General features: G+C 48.0%; 1 protein-coding gene across 3 annotated transcripts in view; it reads right to left on the reverse strand.

Moving 5' to 3' along the window:
- LOC106589899 (serine/threonine-protein kinase LMTK1) overlaps positions 1-22,910 on the reverse strand; it is a 116,738-nt gene that overhangs the window by 26,491 nt on the left and 67,337 nt on the right. The window contains exons 2-3 of one of the 3 annotated variants that reach the window (XM_014180316.3): positions 21,366-21,499; positions 11,263-11,404 (exon numbers count right to left, since the gene is read on the reverse strand). In XM_014180316.3, the coding sequence (XP_014035791.3) occupies positions 11,263-11,404; positions 21,366-21,499 (276 nt within the window). Of the gene's footprint in view, positions 1-65; positions 1,309-11,262; positions 11,405-15,792; positions 16,193-21,365; positions 21,500-22,910 lie in introns of those variants that run through there. The other 2 variants (XM_045710293.2, XM_045710294.2) reach the window with 2 other exon arrangements.

Here is a 22,910-nt window from a genome sequence, read left to right on the forward strand (position 1 = left end):
TTTATTTCTGACAATGACTTTCTAATTCCAAGCCTCAGAGAAATGTAATCTGGCCAAATACACACCAGCGTCCTGCGATATGAGTCATCCATCTTGCAATAGGTCGACTATCCTCTAAGACACAATCTTCGCCAGGTTGACTTGTTTTGATATTACACAAAAATGGGAGCAAAAGACACGGTCCAAAAAATAGTTTTTGGGGGGAGGGGTTAAACATATATACAGTAAAATCACCAGGAATTCAGCTAAAAATGAGTTGAAGTATTCCCACAAATAAAAAAAAGGAATATGTGATCGTGTCTCAATGTAATCAAGGTATGAAATCATTGCTCTATTACAATACTATCTGTTTTGGGGGTTTGGTGCAAGTTGTGGTCAATTTGCAGTGTACAAATTATTATAATCATGTTCCGACACACCGACCATTCACTCCAACAAAAAGTGCCCCGCAGTTGAATCTAGTTGCCTACCCCTGTGCTCTAAGGTCTCTCTCTTTCAGTCAGTAGCAGAGCCTGGCATCCCAGCCTCCATCCTCCTGTCCCCTTGCTGCATCCTGACCTATCTGTTAGTAGCACGGTGATGACCTGTGTCCTGCATTTATCTTTTCCTCTCCACTGCACACACCAGCATGCTCTCTCTCACTCTCAGCCTGAGCTCTCTCACTCTCAGCCTCAGTCATCCTACTCTCAGCCTGCACTCTCTCACTCTCAGCCTCAGTCATCCTACTCTCAGCCTGCACTCTCTCACTCTCAGCCTGCACTCTCTCCCTCTTAGCCTTGGTCATCCTACTCTCAGCCTGCTCTCTCTCACTCTCAGCCTGCGCTCTCTCACTCTCAGCCTGCACTCTCTCACACCAGCCTGCTCTCTCTCTCTCTCTCTCTCAGCCTGCTCTCTCTCACACCAGCCTGCTCTCTTTCACTCTCAGCCTGCTCTCTCTCTCTCTCTCTCTCTCTCAGCCTGCTCTCTCTCACACCAGCCTGCTCTCTCTCACGCTCAGCCTGCTCTCTCTCTCTCAGCCTGCTCTCTCTCACACCAGCCTGCTCTCGCTCACTCTCAGGCTGCACTCTCGCTCACTCTCAGCCTGTGCTCAATCACTCTCAGCCTGCGCTCTCTTACTCTCAGCCTGCGCTCTCTTACTCTCAGCCTCGGTCCCAAAAACATCCAAATGAGAATGGACTGACGGCAACATTAATCTTCTGTCCTTCCCCCTCTCTCATTCCCTCCATCTCTCCATCCCTCTCTCTCATTCCCTTCATCTCTCCATCCCTCTCTCTCATTCCCTCCATCTCTCCATCCCTCTCTCCCCCAGCAACGACTGATGACACTCACAGAGGAGGACAGACAGATCCTTTGTGGCAGTGTCACCCCCTTGCCCACCCCCCAGACTGGCCACACAGACCCCTCCCTGTGTGAGGGCCATATCTGACGCCCATGCCCTGTAATGTTCCAGAGGCCAGTCATTCCCTGGGTTGTGGGCGCTCGCTCATCCAGAATCTGTTCTAAAGAGAATCCCAGCCATTGTCTGGGTACTAACCCTGGGACTGTATGGTACCAGCAAGAACCAACCACACAGACACACAGACACTAAGCCTATTATCTAGCAGCTCTGTGACACAGTGGTGAACAGTGTTGGGGGTAATGCATTACAAAAATAACCCCTTACATCATCATATTACGCATTACTTTTTTTCAAATTTGGTAATATTATTTCAGTTATTTTGGCAAACAATGCATGCATTCTCTTTCAGATTCATTTCTCTAACTGGTGTGTTTCCATGATCCAACTCATTTCCTCATTTAGTTCTGGAGCATGAACACAAAGGCTGTTTGAAGAAATGTCATGACACAGTCTGTCCATAGAAATGTATAGAGGGCACACCTCTGATCTTCGCCATTGATCACTTCAACGTTTACGTCATTTAGCAGATGCTCTTACCCAGAGCGACTGACAGTAACAGGTGCATACATTTTCATACCGGTCACTCCCGTGCAAATTGAACTGGCATTGCAAGAACCATGCTCTACCATCTGAGCCACACAGGTCTGTAGAAAAGTACCTAGAGGGTTCTACTGTGTACTCTATACATCTTTTAAGATTTTGAATGAAAAGACAGGAAATCTGTATGTTTGACTTTCAATATACATTGCTAATTAAGCAGCATTTAATTAACCAGGCAAGTCATCTAAGAACAAATTGTTATTGACAATGACAGCCTACACCTGCCAAACCCAGACAATGCCAGGACAATTGTGCGCTGCCCTATGGAACTCCCAATCACGGCCAGTTGAGATGGATACGAATACGCCTGGATACGCCTGGATACGAACCAGCGTGTCTCTACTGAAGCCTCTAATACTGAGACGCTGTGCCTTAGACCGCTGCGCCACTCGGGAGCCCACTTGTATACTAGCACAGGAAAGCAGCACCACAGATGAACGGACAAACTACAGATCAAACCTGAGTCAGTAAGTAGCAGCACCACAGATGAAAGGAGAAACTACAGATCAAACCTGAGTCAGTAAGTAGCAGCACCACAGATGAAAGGACAAACTACAGATCAAACCTGAGTCAGTAAGTAGCAGCACCACAGATGAAAGGACAAACTACAGATCAAACCTGAGTCAGTAAGTAGCAGCACCACAGATGAAAGGAGAAACTACAGATCAAACCTGAGTCAGTAAGTAGCAGCACCACAGATGAAAGGAGAAACTACAGATCAAACCTGAGTCAGTAAGTAGCAGCACCACAGATGAACGGACAAACTACAGATCAAACCTGAGTCAGTAAGTAGCAGCACCACAGATGAAAGGACAAACTACAGATCAAACCTGAGTCAGTAAGTAGCAGCACCACAGATGAAAGGACAAACTACAGATCAAACCTGAGTCAGTAAGTAGCAGCACCACAGATGAAAGGACAAACTACAGATCAAACCTGAGTCAGTAAGTAGCAGCACCACAGATGAAAGGAGAAACTACAGATCAAACCTGAGTCAGTAAGTAGCAGCACCACAGATGAACGGACAAACTACAGATCAAACCTGAGTCAGTAAGTAGCAGCACCACAGATGAAAGGAGAAACTACAGATCAAACCTGAGTCAGTAAGTAGCAGCACCACAGATGAACGGACAAACTACGGATCAAACTTGAGTCAGTAAGTAGCAGCACCACAGATGAAAAGACAAACTAGCGATCAAACCTTCTAGGTAGCCCATCTTTGGTTGAGCGATCGCAACTCGTCTTCCTCCTTCCAACAGATTTCTTGATTTTGTTTATGAAAGTAGCGCAAAAGCAATATAACTAGTAATCACATTACTTTCCACACAAAGTCATATTTTAAGGTAACGTGTTACATTAATGTAACTAGTAATATGCAATAACTAATCCCAACACTGGTAACTAATCCCAACACTGGTGGTGAACTGGGCATCTAGTGATAACTGACCATTTAGACTAGAGTTTACGCCATTACATCTGAAATGGCTTCTAGAATGGCTTGGAACTTCAACTTCTTAGAACTTAGAACTCGCTTTAGAACGTCTTCAACTCTGGTCTTCTTCTAGCCATGTATTATCACACCTGATTTAACTAATCAACTGTCTATTAAGCCTTTGATTAGTGGAATCAGGTGTCTTAGTGCTGGGTTGGAACAAAAGCCTGCATAGCCTGCGGTTCTCCAGGACCAGGATTAAAGGACAGGCCAAAGCGGGCCATAGTAACTGCCATGAGCATATCCATACTACCATAAATTCACAGTATTTCACGTCAATAGTAATAAAAAAAAGCTATCTGACAGCTCTTTATCTCTCTCTCTCTCTCTCTCTCTCTCTCTCTCTCTCTCTCTCTCTCTCTCTCTCTCTCTCTCTCTCTCTCTCTCTCTCTCTCTCTCTCTCAGCTGTGTGTTGTTGAGGATCGGTCTATACAGAGGCTAGCTGCCAGGCAAGACAGATGAGAAGTCTTTTTGAAAGACGAGGAGACTAAATCACTCAGTGCCAAATGGAATTCCCATTATCTTCATGGCAGCAGCAGACAGTCTGATCTCCTGGCTAGAGCTGACGCCCTGGTCAAATGTAGTGCACTATAAAGCGACCAGGGTGTAATTTGGGACGCACACTTGGGCTGCTGATGGGATAGTGTAGGGCCGTCCTTGGATAATCCTACACAGCCATAATGGAATACTGACATACTGGAGTTGTGGAACTCAATGGGGGCATGGAGGTTTTAGTTGAATGTGTTTGACCAAGCACACGTTAGTGTGTGTGTGTGTGTGTGTGTGTGTGTGTGTGTGTGTGTGTGTGTGTGTGTGTGTGTGTGTGTGTGTGTGTGTGTGTGTGCGTGTGCGTGTGTGTGTGTTCTCACCAGTGAACCCTGTGTGAGTGTATGTGTGACAGTATAGCACAGCTGTATCAGGGTGGGTATTATTGGGGACCATTTCTGACTCTGGACCCAGCCAAGGTCTACATGTATGGGGTAGGCAATAGTACCAGCCCCACATTTCCCCCTTCTGTCTACCACCTTTCCCCCTTCTACCTCCCCCATCTACTCCCCCTGTACCTCCATCCTCTGCTTCCCCCCTCTACTCCCCCTCTACCTCTCCCTCTGCTCCCCCTCTACTCCCCGTCTACCTCTCCATTCACTTGCTTTGGCAATGTAAACATATGCTTCCCATGCCAATAAAGCCCTTTGAATAGAGAGAGAGAGAGAGAGAGAGAGAGAGAGAGAGAGAGAGAGAGAGAGAGAGAGAGAGAGAGAGAGAGAGAGAGAGAGTATATCTGTCGATCGTCGGACAGCAGCCACATGGTCTTATGGTGAGATCATAGGGAGTGGTCAGAGCGGATCGAGGTTCTGACTTCAGCCCCCTAGCTGCCCAAGCCCCCGCCCTTAACCAGCCCTGTGTGTCCCTATAGGCCTCCTAATCACTACAGAAACACCACACAGCTATACAGAAAACAACCTACATACAGAACAGATGGTTTTGTTCCACATAGGCCTACAGTACCACAACTTGTTCCACTAGCCTTCTGTGATGGTCCACAATCATATTTCAACATTATGAGTTAAGCACCTTGGGGACAAGATTACTCTCATGTCATCCACTCTTTGTGCTGGGTCTCAGAGTAGGAGTGTTAATCTAGGATCAGGTCCATATAATAATATTCATTATGATCTAAAAGACAGAACTGATCCTAGATCAACACTCCTACTCTGAGAAGCTTTATGTATATGAGCCCAGGCTTTGAGGAACAGTATATTGGAATGGCTGGTCAAGCAGCAGACTGACCTATGAACTGACCCACACCCAACTGTGTGGTACAAGTCATTATTTCAGCTCGACCTTCCGATGTCATGAATGTATCTGCGTGCATCAGCCCCATATCTTACACGTCAACAGACAACCAGGGCTATTGTTACGGATCGAAAGGAAAGACTGGGAGAAAAAGAGAGGGAGAGAAAGAGAGGGAGAGAAAGAGAGGGAGAGAAAGAGAGGGAGATAAAGAGAGGGAGAGAAAGAGAGGGAGAGAAAGAGAGGGAGAGAAAGAGAGGGAGATAAAGAGAGGGAGATAAAGAGAGGGAGAGAAAGAGAGGGAGAGAATGTGGGTTTGGCCAGCTGGGCCAGGGTGATTACACTACAGGCAGATGTTTGTGTGTGTGTGTGTGTGTGTGTGTGTGTGTGTGTGTGTGTGTGTGTGTGTGTGTGTGTGTGTGTGTGTGTGTGTGTGTGTGTGTGTGTGTGTGTGTGTGAGTGTGTGAGATCTGACGAGACTACGTCGGGAAGTGGATTAAACCGTCTATATCCGTTCTATTGGTTAACGTAAAATCAATGGAGAATAAACTGGACGAGCTCTGTTCGAGACTATCCTATCGACGTGATCTGAAGAACTGTAATATCCTATGTTTCTCTGAGTTGTGGCTGAACAAGGACATGGAAAATATACATCTAGTTGTTTTTTCTATACATCAACAGGACAGAACGGCAGCATCGGGTAAGCTCAAGGGGGGTAGTTTGTGTCTCTTTGTTAACAACAGCTGGTGCGTGATCTCTAATACTAAGTTAGAATACATCATGATAAGCTGTAGACCATACTATTTACCAAAAGAGTTTATCTATATTTTTTGTAGTTGTCTACTTGCCACCACAACCAGTGCTGGCACTAAGACCGCAGTCAACGAGCAGTATAGGGCCATAAGAAATTAAGAAAATGCTCCTAGTGGCCGGTGATTTTAATGCAAGAAAACTGAGATCTGTTTTTACCTCATCTCTACCAGCATGTCACCTGTGCAACTAGAAGCGAAAAAACTCTAGACCACCTTTACTCCACACACAGAGACGTATACAAAGCTCTCCCTCGCCCTCCATTTGGCAAATCTGACCATAACACTATCCTCCTGATTCCTGCTTACAAGCAAAAACTCAAACAGGAAGTACAGTGACACACTCAATTCGGAAGTGGTAAGATTAAGCGGATGGTAAGCTACAGGACTGTTTTGCTAGCACAGACTGGGAAATGTTCCTGGGATTCATCCGATGGCATTGAGGAGTACACCACATCAGTCACCAGCTTCATCAATAAGTGCACTGACGACATCGTCCCCACAGTGACCGTACGTACATATCCAAACCAGAAGCCATGAACTACAGGCAACATCCGCACTGAGCTAAAGGCTAGAGCTGCCGCTTTCAAGGAGCGGGACACTAATCCGGACGCTTATAAGAAATCGCTCTATGCCCTCCGACAAACCATCAAACAGGCAAAGTGTCAATAAAGGGCTAAGATTGAATCCTACTACACCATTTCTGTCGCTCGTTGGATTTGGCAGGGCTTGCAAACTATCACGGATTAAAGGGAAATCCAGCCACGAGCTGCCCAGTGATGCAAGCCTACCAGATGAGCTAAATACCTTCGATGCTCACTTCAAGGCAAGCAACACTGAACCATACAATGGAGCACCAGCTGTTCTGTGTAATCATGTTCTCCGTAGCCAATGTGGGTAAGACCTTTAAATAGGTTAACATTCACAAGGCCGCAGGGCCAGAGGGATTGCCAGGACGCGTACTCAGAGCATGTGCTGACCAGCTGGCAAGTGTCTTCACTGACATTTTCAACCTCTCCCGTCTGAGTCTGTAATACCAACATGTTTCAAGCAGACCATCATTATGCCTGTGCCCAAGAACGCCAAGGTAACTTGTCTAAATGACTATCACCCCGTAGCACTCCCATCTGTAGCCATGAAAGGCTGGTCATGGCTCACATTAACACCATCATCCCAGACACCCTGGACCCACTCCAATTCGCATACCGCCCCAACAGATCCACAGAAAATACAATCTCTATTGCACACCACAGTGCCCTTTCCCACCTGGACAAAAGGAACACATACTGTACATGAAAATGCTATTGATTGACAACAGCTCAGCGTTCAACATCATAGTGCCCTCCAAGATCATCACTAAACTAAGGACCCTGTGATTAAACACCTCCCTCTGCAACTAAGCATGCTCCCTCAGTGGAGCATGCTTAGTCCCATTCTGTACTCCCTGTTCACCCATTCCCATCAACGGGGCTGTAGAGGAGCGGATCGTGATCTTCAAGTTCCTTGGTGTCCACATCACTAATGACCTATCATGGTCCAAACACATCAACACAGTCTTGATGAGGGCACGACAACGCATCTTCCCCCTTAGAAGGCTGACAATACTTGGCATGGGCCCTCAGATCCTAAAAAATGTATATAGCTGCACCATTGAGAGCATCTTGACCGGCTGCATCACCGCTTGGTATGCTAACTGCTTGGCATCTGACTATAAAGCGCTAAAGAGGGTAATGCGTTTGGCCCATACATTACTGGGCCGATCTCCCTGCCATCCAGGACCTCTATACCAGGCAGTGTCAGAGGAAGGCCCTAAAAATTGTCAAAGATTCCAGCCACCCAAGTCATAGACTGTTCTCTCTGCTACTGCACGACAAGTGGTACCGGAGCACCAAGTCTGGGACCAAAAGGCTCCTGAACAGCTGCTACCCTAAAGCCAAAAAAGTGCTGAACAGTTAATCAAATGGATATCCTGACTAATTGCATTGACACCCTTTTTTTTTCACTGACGTGTCGGCTCTATAAACACTCACTGGACTCTACCCACACACTGACTGGACTCTACCCACACACACACTGGACTCTACCCACACACTGACTGGACTCTACCCACACACTGACTGGACTCTACCCACACACACACTGGACTCTACCCACACACTGACTGGACTCTACCCACACACTGACTGGACTCTACCCACACACACACTGGACTCTACCCACACACTGACTGGACTCTACCCACACACTCACTGGACTCTACCCACACACTGACTGGACTCTACCCACACACCGACTGGACTCTACCCACACACTGGACTCTACCCACACACTGACTGGACTCTACCCACACACTCGCGGGACTCTACCCACACACTCGCTGGACACTACCCACACACTGACTGGACTCTACCCACACACTCACTGGACTCTACCCACACACTCACTGGACTCTACCCACACACTGACTGGACTCTACCCACACACTGACTGGACTCTACCCACACTGACTGGACTCTACCCACACTGACTGGACTCTACCCACACACTGACTGGACTCTACCCACACTGACTGGACTCAACCCACACACTACCTGGACTCTACCCACACTGACTGGACTCTACCCACACACTGACTGGACTCTACCCACACACTCGCTGGACTCTACCCACACTGACTGGACTCTACCCACACACTGACTGGACTCAACCCACACACTCACTGGACTCTACCCACATACCCGCTGGACTCTACCCACACACTGACTGGACTCTACCCACACACTGACTGGACTCTACCCACACTGACTGGACTCTACCCACACACTCACTGGACTCTACCCACACACTCGCTGGACTCTACCCACACACTGGACTCTACCCCGGCACCCACACTGACTGGACTCTACCCACACACTCACTGGACTCAACCCACACACTGGACTCTACCCACACACTGACTGGACTCTACCCACACACTCACTGGACTCTACCCACACAGACTGGACTCTACCCACACAGACTGGACTCTACCCACACAGACTGGACTCTACCCACACACTGACTGGACTCTACCCGCACACTGACTGGACTCTACCCACACACTCACTGGACTCTACCCACACACTGACTGGACTCTACCCACACACTGACTGGACTCTACCCACACACTGGACTCTACCCACACACTGACTGGACTCTACCCACACACTCACTGGACTCTACCCACACACTGGACTCTACCCACACACTGACTGGACTCTACCCACACTGACTGGACTCTACCCACACACTCACTGGACTCTACCCACACACTCGCTGGACTCTACCCACACACTGGACTCTACCCACACACTGACTGGACTCTACCCACACACTCACTGGACTCAACCCACACACTGGACTCTACCCACACACTGACTGGACTCTACCCACACACTCACTGGACTCTACCCACACAGACTGGACTCTACCCACACAGACTGGACTCTACCCACACAGACTGGACTCTACCCACACACTGACTGGACTCTACCCGCACACTGACTGGACTCTACCCACACACTCACTGGACTCTACCCACACACTGACTGGACTCTACCCACACACTCACTGGACTACCCACATACCCGCTGGACTCTACCCACACACTGACTGGACTCTACCCATACACTCACTGGACTCAACCCACACACTGGACTCTACCCACACACTGACTGGACTCTACCCACACACACACACATACTATAAAACACACACACACACTGACATATTGACACACTGTTTATTATCTATCCTGGTCACTTTCATCTCTACCTACATGTACATACAGTATTATCTCAATTACCTCAACTACCTCATACCCCTGGACGTTGACTCGGTACCTGTACTCCCTGTATGCAGCCTCATTATTGTTATTTTATTGTGTTACTGTTTCTTCTTTCCTTTTCTCGAGAATTGTTCTTACTTTTTAACTCAGCATTGTGGGTTAGGGGCTCGTAACTAAGCATTTTACAGTAAAGTCTACACCTGTTGTATTTGCCGCATTTGACAAATATACTTTGATTTGATAGGCCTAACCATGGTCCCGGGCAGTGGGGATGAGGATAGGCCCAGCAGTGGTCCAGGGCATTGGGGATAGGGGATGGGGATAGGCCCAGCAGTGGTCCAGGGCATTGGGGATAGGGGATGGGGATAGGCCCAGCAGTGGTCCAGGGCATTGGGGATAGGGGATGGGGATAGGCCCAGCAGTGGTCCAGGGCATTGGGGATAGGGGATGGGGATAGGCCCAGCAGTGGTCCAGGGCATTGGGGATGGGGATAGGCCCAGCAGTGGTCCAGGGAATGGATGGGGATAGGCCCAGCAGTGGTCCAGTGCGATGGGGATAGGCCCAGCAGTGGTCCAGTGCATTGGGGATGGGGGATGGGGATAGGCCCAGCAGTGGTCCAGGGCATTGGGGATAGGGGATGGGGATAGGCCCAGCAGTGGTCCAGGGCATTGGGGATGGGAGATAGGCCCAGCAGTGGTCCAGGGCATTGGGGATGGGGATAGGCCCAGCAGTGGTCCAGGGCAGTAGGGATGGGGGATAGGCCCAGCAGTGGTCCAGGGCATTGGGGATGGGGGATAGGCCCAGCAGTGGTCCAGGGCATTGGGGATGGGGGATGGGGATAGGCCCAGAGATAGGCCCAGTGGTCCAGTGTTAGGGCGTTGGTCACTGACTCTGGGGAGACTTTGTGGGCTAAAGAGCCAGAATATACAGTACAGTATGCCCTGACATCCTTGAAGACTCCTCACTGAAAACACTCTAGTCTACTGCAAGGTTTCCATCACTTTGTCAAGAAGAGAATAACGGCACAAAACTTTTCCCTTTATTGTCTCACCTTTATTTGACCTTTTATGCAACCTTTTATATTGTATTCCCTTTGAGAAAAGCTGTGAAAGTGACTATATGAATTTGATATGGTTCTCTCTGACAGTCATCCCCTGAACATCCCTCCTCACAGAGCTGACTTGAAATGCTTAAAGCCTCTTGGAAAGAAATGTATTTAAATTGAACTGAACTGGACCAAACTTAACTGATATTAAATGAGGGAGAGAGAGAGCGAGAGAGAAAGAGGAAAAGTGAGAAAAGTGTCATTTCATTTTATCAGACTCAGACATGTAGGTCCTACCTGATTGTCCTGGTTGTTTGGCCACGGGGAGTGACACCTCAGTGAGGGGTAGGATGTAGACATCAGGTCCGCTCTGGGATGCAGGGGACGCCAGGGTGGACAGGTCCGCCTGGTACTCCTCCCCCTCGGCATTCTCAAACTCCTACAGGACAGAGGGGCAGAGAGGTCAGAGGACAGACAGGCCATCAAGATCAGAAGTTCAGCGTGTTTGAGATGAGTTTGAGCAAGGTGAGGTAAAGAATCCCTTAGCTTGATCACACAACGCAAAGTTCTTGGAAAAACAAGATGATTTATATAGCAGCGATTTTGTGCAGTCCGACTGCAATGTAGTCGATCAAACAGACAATATTACCTTTAAAAAAAAATCCCTGCAGTAAACAAGAACGTAATCCAATTCCGGGAATCCATTTGTCCCCATAGCAGAGAGCAATAGGTTGAAGCAACATTGAGAGGGGAAAAAAGGACTTTATCTCTCTTTGTCTTTGTCTCTCTGTCTCTATTTCTGTCTCTGTCTCTGCCAGGGGAAGCTGATGTCAGGCAGTTAGGAGGGAATTCCGACCAGAGTTAAGCGTGCCTAAATGGAATGGAATTTAATTTTATGCACTTTTCTCTCTATGTGTATTCTGACCTTGAATTTAAGCATGAGAATAGCATGCTGTTCATCTGTTACTTGTTTGGGGTGGAGATCAACGAAATGAAGGTGCACTGTAAAAAAAATATGAAAAATAATGTTTAAACTAAATATTTTTATGTAACTGGTTCTACAGCTTTTTTGGGGGGTTTACCCAGCTTTTTTTTTTGGTTTACCCAGCTTTTTGGGGGGTTTACACAGCTTTTTGGGGGTTTACCCAGCTTTTTGGGGGGTTTACACAGCTTTTTGGGGGTTTACCCAGCTTTTTTTGTGGTTTACCCAGCTTTTTGGGGGGTTTACACAGCTTTTTGGGGGTTTACCCAGCTTTTTGGGGGGTTTACACAGCTTTTTGGGGGTTTACCCAGCTTTTTTTTGTGGTTTACCCAGCTTTTTTGGGGGTTTACACAGCTTTTTTTGGGGGTTTACCCAGCTTATTTTTTGTGGTTTACCCAGCTTTTGTTTGGGTTTTACCCAGCTTTTTGGGGGGTTTACCCAGCTTTTTGGGGGGTTTACACAGCTTTTTGGGGGTTTACCCAGCTTTTTGGGGGGTTTACACAGCTTTTTGGGGGTTTACCCAGCTTTTTTTGTGGTTTACCCAGCTTTTTTCGGGTCAAAATGTTACCTGAACTTAAAATGTTTACTTGGTCAAAACTTATCTCCAACATACCAACACGATAAAAGGTAGGCAAAAATTCAGTCAAATTAAAATGATGTGTTTGCTCAATTTGACTCACATGTTCATTCAACTAGAAATTACTATTTTGGCAACTTAACAAACAAAAAGGCTGTAGAACTAATAATACCCACATACATTTATAACTGTCATTCCATTTACTTTTCCTTCCTCGTTCAGGTCTGTGTAGTTGTTCCTGAGAGTGGCTAGCAGTTATTTACATCACAATCACCTGCTGACACAATGTCATGATTATTCTAAATGATTTTAGACATTGTTCTATGCATTGAACCGTCAGGCAAAATGAAGTTCAATGATGAGATGGCCCATTCCCACATTTGGAACTTTTGATGGTACAGTAGAAGCAAAATTCAGCATCATGCAATGCTTGTTGTAAAACCTCTAGTTAACACTGGTGTATTAAACACTGTGCTCAACAATGCCTGCCAAAATGGGTTAAATTGGCAAATGATCAGATACATAAGTCAATGAAGTCAATACTATAGAAGAAGTGGTATAATTCTGCACTAAACAGAACTTGAAATACCAAAAGAGTGTTTTCAATCGTTCCCGGTAATTCTCCCAGTCCCTGGCAAGGTGTTGCATAACTCGTGATTAAGTCATGTTAATCAATCAACACACCGTGTAATGTTTCAAAACATCTCAGAATGATGTTTCAATACTCCAGCAAAGTGAAGGTTTTGTCTCCTTAACGTTAGTGGAAGCTCAGTTTCCAAAGCACTTTATTTGAACAGTAAGACATCAGATCCATTCTGGAGCCGACCACACTAATACATATTGGATATTAAAGAAGAAATCCCTTGGAGAGTTCTCCAAAGCTTTGAGACTGAAGTGACACAATAAAGAAGGGATGATGACGAGTGAGAGATGGGAGAGAGAGAGAGAGAGAGAGAGAGAGCGAGAGAGAGAGAAATGGGAGAGAGAGAGAGTGAGAGAGAGATGGAGGAGAGTGAGAGAGAGAGAGAGAGAGAGAGAGAGAGAGAGAGAGAGAGAGAGAGAGAAAGATGGGAGAGAGAGTGAGAGAGATGGGAGTAGATTGAGAGAGATGAGAGAGAGAGTGGAGAGAGAGAGAGATGGAAGAGAGAGAGAGAGAGAGAGAGAGAGAGAGAGAGAGAGAGAGAGAGAGATGGGAGAGAGAGAGAGCGATGGAAGAGAGAGAGAGAGAGAGAGAGAGAGAGAGCGATGGAAGGGAGGGAGGGAGGAGAGCGAGGGAATTGGCAGGATTTGGGGAGTGGATATCAGTGTAAAAGCCCCTCAGTTGTAAGGAGTTTAGTGTGGGGGTGGATATTATGGAAAACGGTGACCCTTTGTAAACTCGTCCTGCACCCACTCCCCTGACTCCCCCATCCTCCTCACCCCCTCTTTCCATCCCTCACTCACTCAATCCTGTCCCACGAGAGAACACACACACATATGCACATACGCAGTCTCACTCAGACAGACAGACATGCACACACACTCCCTCTGGTCTCCAAGTCCACAGCTTCACACGGCCCCTCGCGACCCACCAAACATCTGTTTCAGGATCAGAGTTCCTGCGACACAGGCCTCTGACACGTACCATTACAGAGATCACACACGCACAGAGTTCCTGTAAAATGCACAGCTACAGAGTTCACACAAAGACACAAATATCCACTCACATCTCTCTCCCACAGAGATCTAACATCTCTCTCCCACACATACAGCTACATAGATCTAACATCTCTCTCCCACACATACAGCTACATAGATCTAACATCTCTCTCCCACACATACAGCTACATAGATCTAACATAAACACCCAGCCCTCTCTCAGCCCTCTCCCAGCCCTCTCCCAGCCCTCTCCCAGCCCTCTCCCAGCACCTCTCTCAGCCCTCTCCCAGCCCTCTCCCAGCCCTCTCCCAGCACCTCTCCCAGCCCTCTCCCAGCCCTCTCTCAGCCCTCTCTCAGCCCTCTCTCAGCCCTCTCCCAGCCCTCTCCCAGCCCTCTCTCAGCCCTCTCCCAGCCCTCTCCCAGCTCTCTCTCAGCTCTCTCTCAGCCCTCTCCCAGCCCTCTCTCAGCCCTCTCCCAGCCCTCTCCCAGCTCTCTCCCAGCCCTCTCTCAGCCCTCTCCCAGCCCTCTCCCAGCACCTCTCTCAGCTCTCTCTCAGCCCTCTCCCAGCCCTCTCCCAGCCCTCTCTCAGCCCTCTCTCAGCCCTCTCCCAGCCCTCTCCCAGCCCTCTCCCAGCCCTCTCTCAGCCCTCTCTCAGCCCTCTCCCAGCCCTCTCTCAGCCCTCTCCCAGCCCTCTCCCAGCCCTCTCCCAGCCCTCTCTCAGCCCTCTCTCAGCCCTCTCCCAGCCCTCTCTCAGCCCTCTCCCAGCCCTCTCCCAGCCCTCTCCCAGCACCTCTCCCAGCCCTCTCCCAGCCCTCTCTCAGCCCTCTCTCAGCCCTCTCTCAGCCCTCTCTCAGCCCTCTCCCAGCCCTCTCCCAGCCCTCTCTCAGCCTTCTCCCAGCCCTCTCCCAGCTCTCTCTCAGCTCTCTCTCAGCCCTCTCCCAGCCCTCTCTCAGCCCTCTCCCAGCCCTCTCCCAGCTCTCTCCCAGCCCTCTCCCAGCCCTCTCTCAGCCCTCTCCCAGCCCTCTCCCAGCTCTCTCCCAGCCCTCTCTCAGCCCTCTCCCAGCCCTCTCCCAGCACCTCTCTCAGCTCTCTCTCAGCCCTCTCCCAGCCCTCTCCCAGCCCTCTCTCAGCCCTCTCCCAGCCCTCTCTCAGCCCTCTCTCAGCCCTCTCCCAGCCCTCTCCCAGCCCTCTCCCAGCCCTCTCTCAGCCCTCTCTCAGCCCTCTCTCAGCCCTCTCCCAGCCCTCTCTCAGCCCTCTCCCAGCCCTCTCCCAGCCCTCTCTCAGCCCTCTCTCAGCCCTCTCCCAGCCCTCTCCCAGCCCTCTCTCAGCCCTCTCCCAGCCCTCTCCCAGCCCTCTCTCAGCCCTCTCACACAGAAATAATACAAATAATGCATTATATTTTATAGCGTTTTTCAAGGACCCAATTTCGCTTTACAATTGTAGAAACAAATAAACTACAAACAATACATGTACTACTATTGTGCTAACTGGTTTAATTTAATGGCATCAAAGAACTCTCCGCTAAAAACAATACAAATGAAATCATTTCTATTACAATCAGCATTAGAACTCATTCACAGCTAGAGTTCAGACTACACCCACTCTCCACATAACATCTATCTGTTCTTACCTGAGCTCAAGTTCCATTGGGAAAGCCGGCATGTTGGTCACTAACACGACACAAGTTCACTTGTACCCTGTACCCGAATGTCTCAGCAGAACAACAAGCTGAAAGCACCTGCAAACTCCACCACCACCACTCCCACCAAACCACCCCTCCCACCTACACACATGCACCCAAGAGCCCCATGAAGGCCCAGCTGGCTTGAAGGGCATGTGGGTGGCGGTGCCAAACACAGAGCCGACAGTAAGACCATGGTCCTGCAGCTGAGAGTGACTTATTCCAGCAGATCGCTGCTTTCTAGCGCTCCAGTGAGACCAGAATGGTCTATCTCAATGTCATGGATGGAGAGAAAGAGAGAAGGATGGAGAGAAAAGGAATCGTTAAAGGGAGGAGAAGTGTTTCCCAGTCCAACAGGCAGTTCCTGTGAGAAGGGAGGGAGAGAGACAGGAAAGAAAGAAAGTGGGAGGGGGGGGGGAGAGTGAGAAAAAAAACGAGAGAAATGGAGCCCCCACAAAAATGTGAGGCAGACAAAAGGAGTGGGAGGGAAGGCTTTACACATTCTGTCCTCATGACATCATACTCTCCCGTCTTCTCTAGTTCTTTCTCTTCTATCACTCTCTCTCTTCTCCTGCCGGGGAACATGTGCAGAGCAGGCCTCTTCCCCACAAGGATGAGCGAGCACACACACACACACACGCACGCACGCACGCGCGCACACACACTCACACACACACACACACACACACGCACACGCACACGCACACGCACACACACACACACGCACACACGCACACACGCACGCACAATAAATATTCCTATCATCTCCTCTTCCTGCTCTGGGAGAGGCTGTGTCTAATTCCAGATGGAGGTCCTGGGGCGCGTGGGGCCGGACGTACTGTGGGCTCTGGGTTATGCCCTTCCTCAAGCCCTCTCACCCCTTTTCCCCCTCCCCTCTCTCTCTCTCTCCCTCACCTCTCCCTCTCCTCTCCCCTTTCCTTTCTCCCTGCTTTCTCTTTCTCCCCTCTCTCCCTCTCCTCTCTCTCTCTCCTCTCTCTCTTTGCTCTCCTCTCTCTCTTTCCTCTCCTTTCTCTTTCCTCTCCTCTCTCTCTTTCTCCTCTCTTCTCTCTCTCCCTCTACTCTCCTCTTCTTCTTCTTTCCTTTATCTCTCCTCTCATTCATTTCACTTAATTTCTCCCTGCTTTCGCTCATCCTCCCTCTCCCTTTCCATCAAAATGCACCTTGGGCTCTTCCTCACGCCCTCTCTCACATCTCCTCTACCTCCCCTCTTTATTTGTCTCTCTCTCTCCCTGAGTATTCTCCTCAATCTTAGTCTCTCTCTCCCTGAGTATTCTCCTCTATTTTAGTCTCTCTCTCCCTGAGTATTCTCCTCTATTTTAGTCCCTCTCTCCCTGAGTATTCTCCTCTATTTTAGTCCCTCTCTCCCTGAGTATTCTCCTCTATTTTAGTCCCTCTCTCCCTGAGTATTCTCCTCTATTTTAGTCTCTCTCTCCCTGAGTATTCTCCTCTATTTTAGTCCCTCTCTCCCTGAGTATTCTCCTCTATTTTAGTCCCTCTCTCCCTGAGTATTCTCCTCTATTTTAGTCCCTCTCTCCCTGAGTATTCTCCTCTATTTTAGTCTCTCTCTCCCTGAGTATTCTCCTCTATTTTAGTCCCTCACTCCCTGAGTATTCTCCTCTATTTTAGTCCCTCTCTCCCTGAGTATTCTCCTCTATCTTAGTCCCTCTCTCCCTGAGTATTCTCCTCTATTTTAGTCCCTCTCTCCCTGAGTATTCTCCTCTATTTTAGTCCCTCTCTCCCTGAGTATTCTCCTCTATTTTAGTCCCTCTCTCCCTGAGTATTCTCCTCTATTTTAGTCTCTCTCTCCCTGAGTATTCTCCTCTATTTTAGTCCCTCACTCCCTGAGTATTCTCCTCTATTTTAGTCTCTCTCTCCCTGAGTATTCTCCTCTATTTTAGTCTCTCTCTCCCTGAGTATTCTCCTCTATTTTAGTCCCTCTCTCCCTGAGTATTCTCCTCTATTTTAGTCCCTCTCTCCCTGAGTATTCTCCTCTATTTTAGTCCCTCTCTCCCTGAGTATTCTCCTCTATTTTAGTCCCTCTCTCCCTGAGTATTCTCCTCTATTTTAGTCCCTCTCTCCCTGAGTATTCTCCTCTATTTTAGTCCCTCTCTCCCTGAGTATTCTCCTCTATTTTAGTCCCTCTCTCCCTGAGTATTCTCCTCTATTTTAGTCCCTCTCTCCCTGAGTATTCTCCTCTATTTTAGTCTCTCTCTCCCTGAGTATTCTCCTCTATTTTAGTCCCTCTCTCCCTGAGTATTCTCCTCTATTTTAGTCCCTCTCTCCCTGAGTATTCTCCTCTATTTTAGTCCCTCTCTCCATGAGTATTCTCCTCTATCTTAGTCTCTCTCTCCCTGAGTATTCTCCTCTATTTTAGTCTCTCTCCCTGAGTATTCTCCTCTATTTTTAGTCTCTCTCTCCCTGAGTATTCTCCTCTATTTTAGTCTCTCTCTCCCTGAGTATTCTCCTCTATCTTAGTCCCTCTCTCCCTGAGTATTCTCCTCTATTTTAGTCCCTCTCTCCCTGAGTATTCTCCTCTATTTTAGTCCCTCTCTCCCTGAGTATTCTCCTCTATTTTAGTCTCTCTCTCCCTGAGTATTCTCCTCTATTTTAGTCCCTCTCTCCCTGAGTATTCTCCTCTATTTTAGTCTCTCTCTCCCTGAGTATTCTCCTCTATTTTAGTCCCTCTCTCCCTGAGTATTCTCCTCTATTTTAGTCCCTCTCTCCCTGAGTATTCTCCTCTATTTTAGTCCCTCTCTCCCTGAGTATTCTCCTCTATTTTAGTCCCTCTCTCCCTGAGTATTCTCCTCTATTTTAGTCCCTCTCTCCCTGAGTATTCTCCTCTATTTTAGTCCCTCTCTCCCTGAGTATTCTCCTCTATTCTTAGTCTCTCTCTCCCTGAGTATTCTCCTCTATTTTAGTCTCTCTCTCCCTGAGTATTCTCCTAGACCGCACCAAAGACACTTATAGATGACATGCTGTACTGTAGAGGCCTACACATACAGGATGTTTCAGATACACACACACACACACACACACACACACACACACACACACACACACACAACACACACACACACACACACACACACACACACACACACACACACACACACACACACACACACACACACAGCTGCTATGAAGTCCCATCTTTCTTTACAGTAGAAACTATGAATTCATATTCCTTTACCATTTAGCTGACAGTAAATTCTAAACCAATGATTCCAACTTGATGTATTTGTCATTGCATTTCTCTAAAAGAAAGAGTCTGTCTCCACAAGTTCAACTAGGAGAGAGAGCTCATGTTAATTACTTCTGCCCTGTCTGTCTCTCAAACAGAGCAAGTGACAGAGAGAAGAGCAAGAGAGAGAGAGAGATGGAGAGAGAGAGAGATGGGGAGAGAGAGAGCAAGAGAGAGAGTGAGAGAGAGTGAGAGAGAGAGAGAGAGATGGAGAGAGAGAGAGACAGGAGAGAGTGAGAGAGAGCAAGAGAGAGAGAGCAAGAGAGAGAGATGGAGAGAGAGAGACAGGAGAGAGTGAGAGAGAGCGAGAGAGCAGGCGGGTGAGAGAGAGAGAGATGGAGAGAGAGAGACAGGAGAGAGTGAGAGAGAGCGAGAGAGCAGGCGGGTGAGAGAGAGAGAGATGGAGAGAGAGAGACAGGAGAGAGTGAGAGAGAGCGAGAGAGCAGGCGGGTGAGAGAGAGAGAGATGGAGAGACAGAGACAGGAGAGAGTGAGAGAGAGCGAGAGAGCAGGCGGGTGAGAGAGAGAGAGATGGAGAGACAGAGACAGGAGAGAGTGAGAGAGAGCGAGAGAGCAGGCGGGTGAGAGAGAGAGAGATGGAGAGAGAGAGACAGGAGAGAGTGAGAGAGACAGAGAGAGCAGGCGGGTGAGAGAGAGAGAGAGACGGGTAGAGAGAGAGAGAGAGACGGGTAGAGAGAGAGCAGGGGAGAGAGAGATGGGTAGAGAGAAAGAGAGAAATTGAAGTTCTAAGACAGAAGAAAAGAAAGATCATTAGTTATTAACTATCAACCTTCCCCAGTGGCAGATCCTTGACAGGCCTCAGGAATGACCTCCTTCCTCCGTTCTTCACTTTCTTTTCTTATTATATTTTTCAAAGTCACTGTGGCATGAATCTTCCTTTGAAGCAGAGGGGGGGGGGACTGTAGGTGACTTGCATTATGTTAATGAGACATCAGTGGAGTATCTGTGCCTTTGTTTACCTTTGAAACCATCCTCTGTGTGTGGTATAGAGGAATATAAAGTAGCCTGTAGAAAACACTGTGTGGGAGAGGCCTTCTGTTTGTGAGACAGATGGGCATCGATGAAGATGTCACTCACGCAAGCACGTATGACATGCGCTCGACTGAGGGTGTGTGTGTGTGTGTGTGTGTGTGTGTGTGTGTGTGTGTGTGTGTGTGTGTGTGTGTGTGTGTGTGTGTGTGTGTGTGTGTGTGTGTGTGTGTGGGAGTGACTGTGAGTGTGTGTGAGTGACTGTGAGTGTGTGTGAGTGTGAGTGACTGTGAGTGTGTGTGTGAGTGTGTGTGTGTGTGTGTGTGTGAGTGTCTTCCGGAGACACCTGAAACCCCACCTCTTTAAGGAATACCTGGGATAGGATAAAGTAATCCTTCTAACCCCCCCTTAAAAGATTTAGATGCACTATTGTAAAGTGGTTGTTCCACTGGATATCATAAGGTGAATCCACCAATTTGTAAGTCGCTCTGGATAAGAGCGTCTGCTAAATGACTTAAATGTAAATATGTGTGAGTGTGTGTGTGGGAGTGTGTGTGTGTGTGTGTGTGTGTGTGTGTGTGTGTGTGTTCTGCCCTAGTCACAGGTGTCACTCATCAGTCGACAATCAGAAGACACACCTGCTCCTTTTCCCTTACCCAATCACATCCCCTTTCCCTTACCCAATCACATCCCCTTTCCCTTGGTTTAAAAGGATCCCAATTAGTTGTTTCTGGAGTTATCTCTCTTTTGTTTGTGCACCTACATGTCACTTTGTCCGTTATCCTGTGAGTATTGTGTTGTTATGGTGTTTGACTGTTTGTTTGATGGTGGGAAAAGGGGGTACCAAGACAAGTCGTCCATGGGCCTACATTACCCGTAGGTAAATATTGTCTAAGAACCCTAGTTAGAACTGGGTGGACCACCCACTGTATTTTATTGGTTAGTGAGCTAGCTGTTGAAGCACGTAGACTAGCTTAGGGGTGTTTTTGAATACTTATTATTTCTTTCCTTGGGTCCAGCTCAGCCCCTTACCCCCCTTTACCGTGTGTTTAACAAATAAACCATGAGTGTTTGACGGTAGATTTAGGTTGTCTGTTATTAGTTCTCACTGTTCCTTTTCACTATTATGATTTGCATGAGATATGTTACGGGTCTCCTTTCCATCCTCCCTAGACTGCAGGGCCAAAGGGGTTTGTGTGTGTGTGTGTGTGTGTGTGTGTGTGTGTGTGTGTGTGTGTGTGTGTGTGTGTGTGTGTGCGCACGCGTCTCACCTTGAAGCCGATGTGCCCCTTCTTGCAGCAGAGGCAGGCCAGCATGAGGAAGACAAAGGTGAAGAGACCAGAGAAGGAAACAGCCACAACCGCCAGAGAAGACGGCCAAGTCATCCCACTTAGCGGAGCGCCATCTGCAAGACAGAGTTAATACAACCAGAGAGCCAATCAATATCTTTATTCACCCAGTTGGGAATTAAAAAAAAAAAGAATGAAGAAAAAAAAGAACATTAAGAACAGTGACAACCAGACAACATACAGTGATTATACAAAACATTAGGAACACCTTAATATCTCGTTGCACCTCCTTTTACCCTCAGAACAGCCTCAGTTCGTCGGGTCATTGACTCTACAAGGTGTCTAAAGCATTGCACAGGGATTCTGCTCCAATGCTTCCCACAGTTGTGTCAAGTTGGCTGGATGTCCTTTGGGTGGTAGACCATTCTGTATACCAGTGGGGGCTGGTGAGGGGAGGACGTCTCATAATAATGGCTGGAACGGAGCAAATGGAATGGCATCAAACACAAGGAAACCATGGAAACCATATGTTTGAAACCATTACACAGATTCCGCTCCAATCATTACCATCAGACAGTCCTCCCTAATTAAGGTGCCACCAACCTCCTGTGATACACACTGGAAACTGTTGCGTGTGAAAAACCCAGCAGCATTGCAGTTCTTGACACAAACCGGTGCACCTGGCACCTACTACCAAAGGCACTTAAATCTTTTGTCTTGCCCATTCCCCCTTTGAATGGCACACACACACAATCCATGTCTCAGTTGTCTCAAGGCTTAAAAATCATTCTTTAACCTGTCTCCTCCCCTTCATCTACACTGATTAAAGGGAATTTAACATCAATAAGGGATCAGAGCTTTCACCTGGATTCACCTGGTCAGTCTCTGTCATGGAAAGAGCAGGTGTCCCTAATGTTTTGTTCACTCAGTGTATATACACATAAGATACATAGTGAGATTGGTTACAGTCTTAAAATGATCAGATAGTAGCAGTCATTGTGCAGAAGAAGAAGCCAGACAGAACATTATGCTGTGGAAGAATTAGTATATTTTTCTACTAAAGACATGCGTTATGTTATTCCTTGTCATTTAGCAGACGCTCTTATCCAGAGCAATTACGGCTAAGTGCCTTGATAATGGGCTGACTAGGGCTCAGTAGGACTAGGTTTTTCCACCTAGCCAGCTCGGCGATATGAACTAGCAACCTTTCAGTTACTCGCCCAACACTCTTAACCGCAAGGCTACCTGCCAGTAGGGGAGAAAGGGGGGACAGAGGAGACAGGGGAGACAGAGGAGACAGGGGAGACAGAGAGGACAGGGGAGACAGAGAGGACAGGGGAGACAGAAGAGACAGAGAGGACAGAGGAGACAGAGGACAGGGGAGACAGAGAGGACAGGGGAGACAGAGAGGACAGGGGCGACACAGGAGACAGAGAGGACAGAGGAGACAGAGGACAGGGGAGACAGAGAGGACAGGGGAGACAGAAGAGACAGGGGAGACAGAAGAGACAGAAGAGACAGAGGAGA

Source organism: Salmo salar, chromosome 28, assembly GCF_965601325.2.
Source record: "Salmo salar chromosome 28, fSalSal1, whole genome shotgun sequence".
Taxonomy (NCBI): domain Eukaryota; kingdom Metazoa; phylum Chordata; class Actinopteri; order Salmoniformes; family Salmonidae; genus Salmo; species Salmo salar.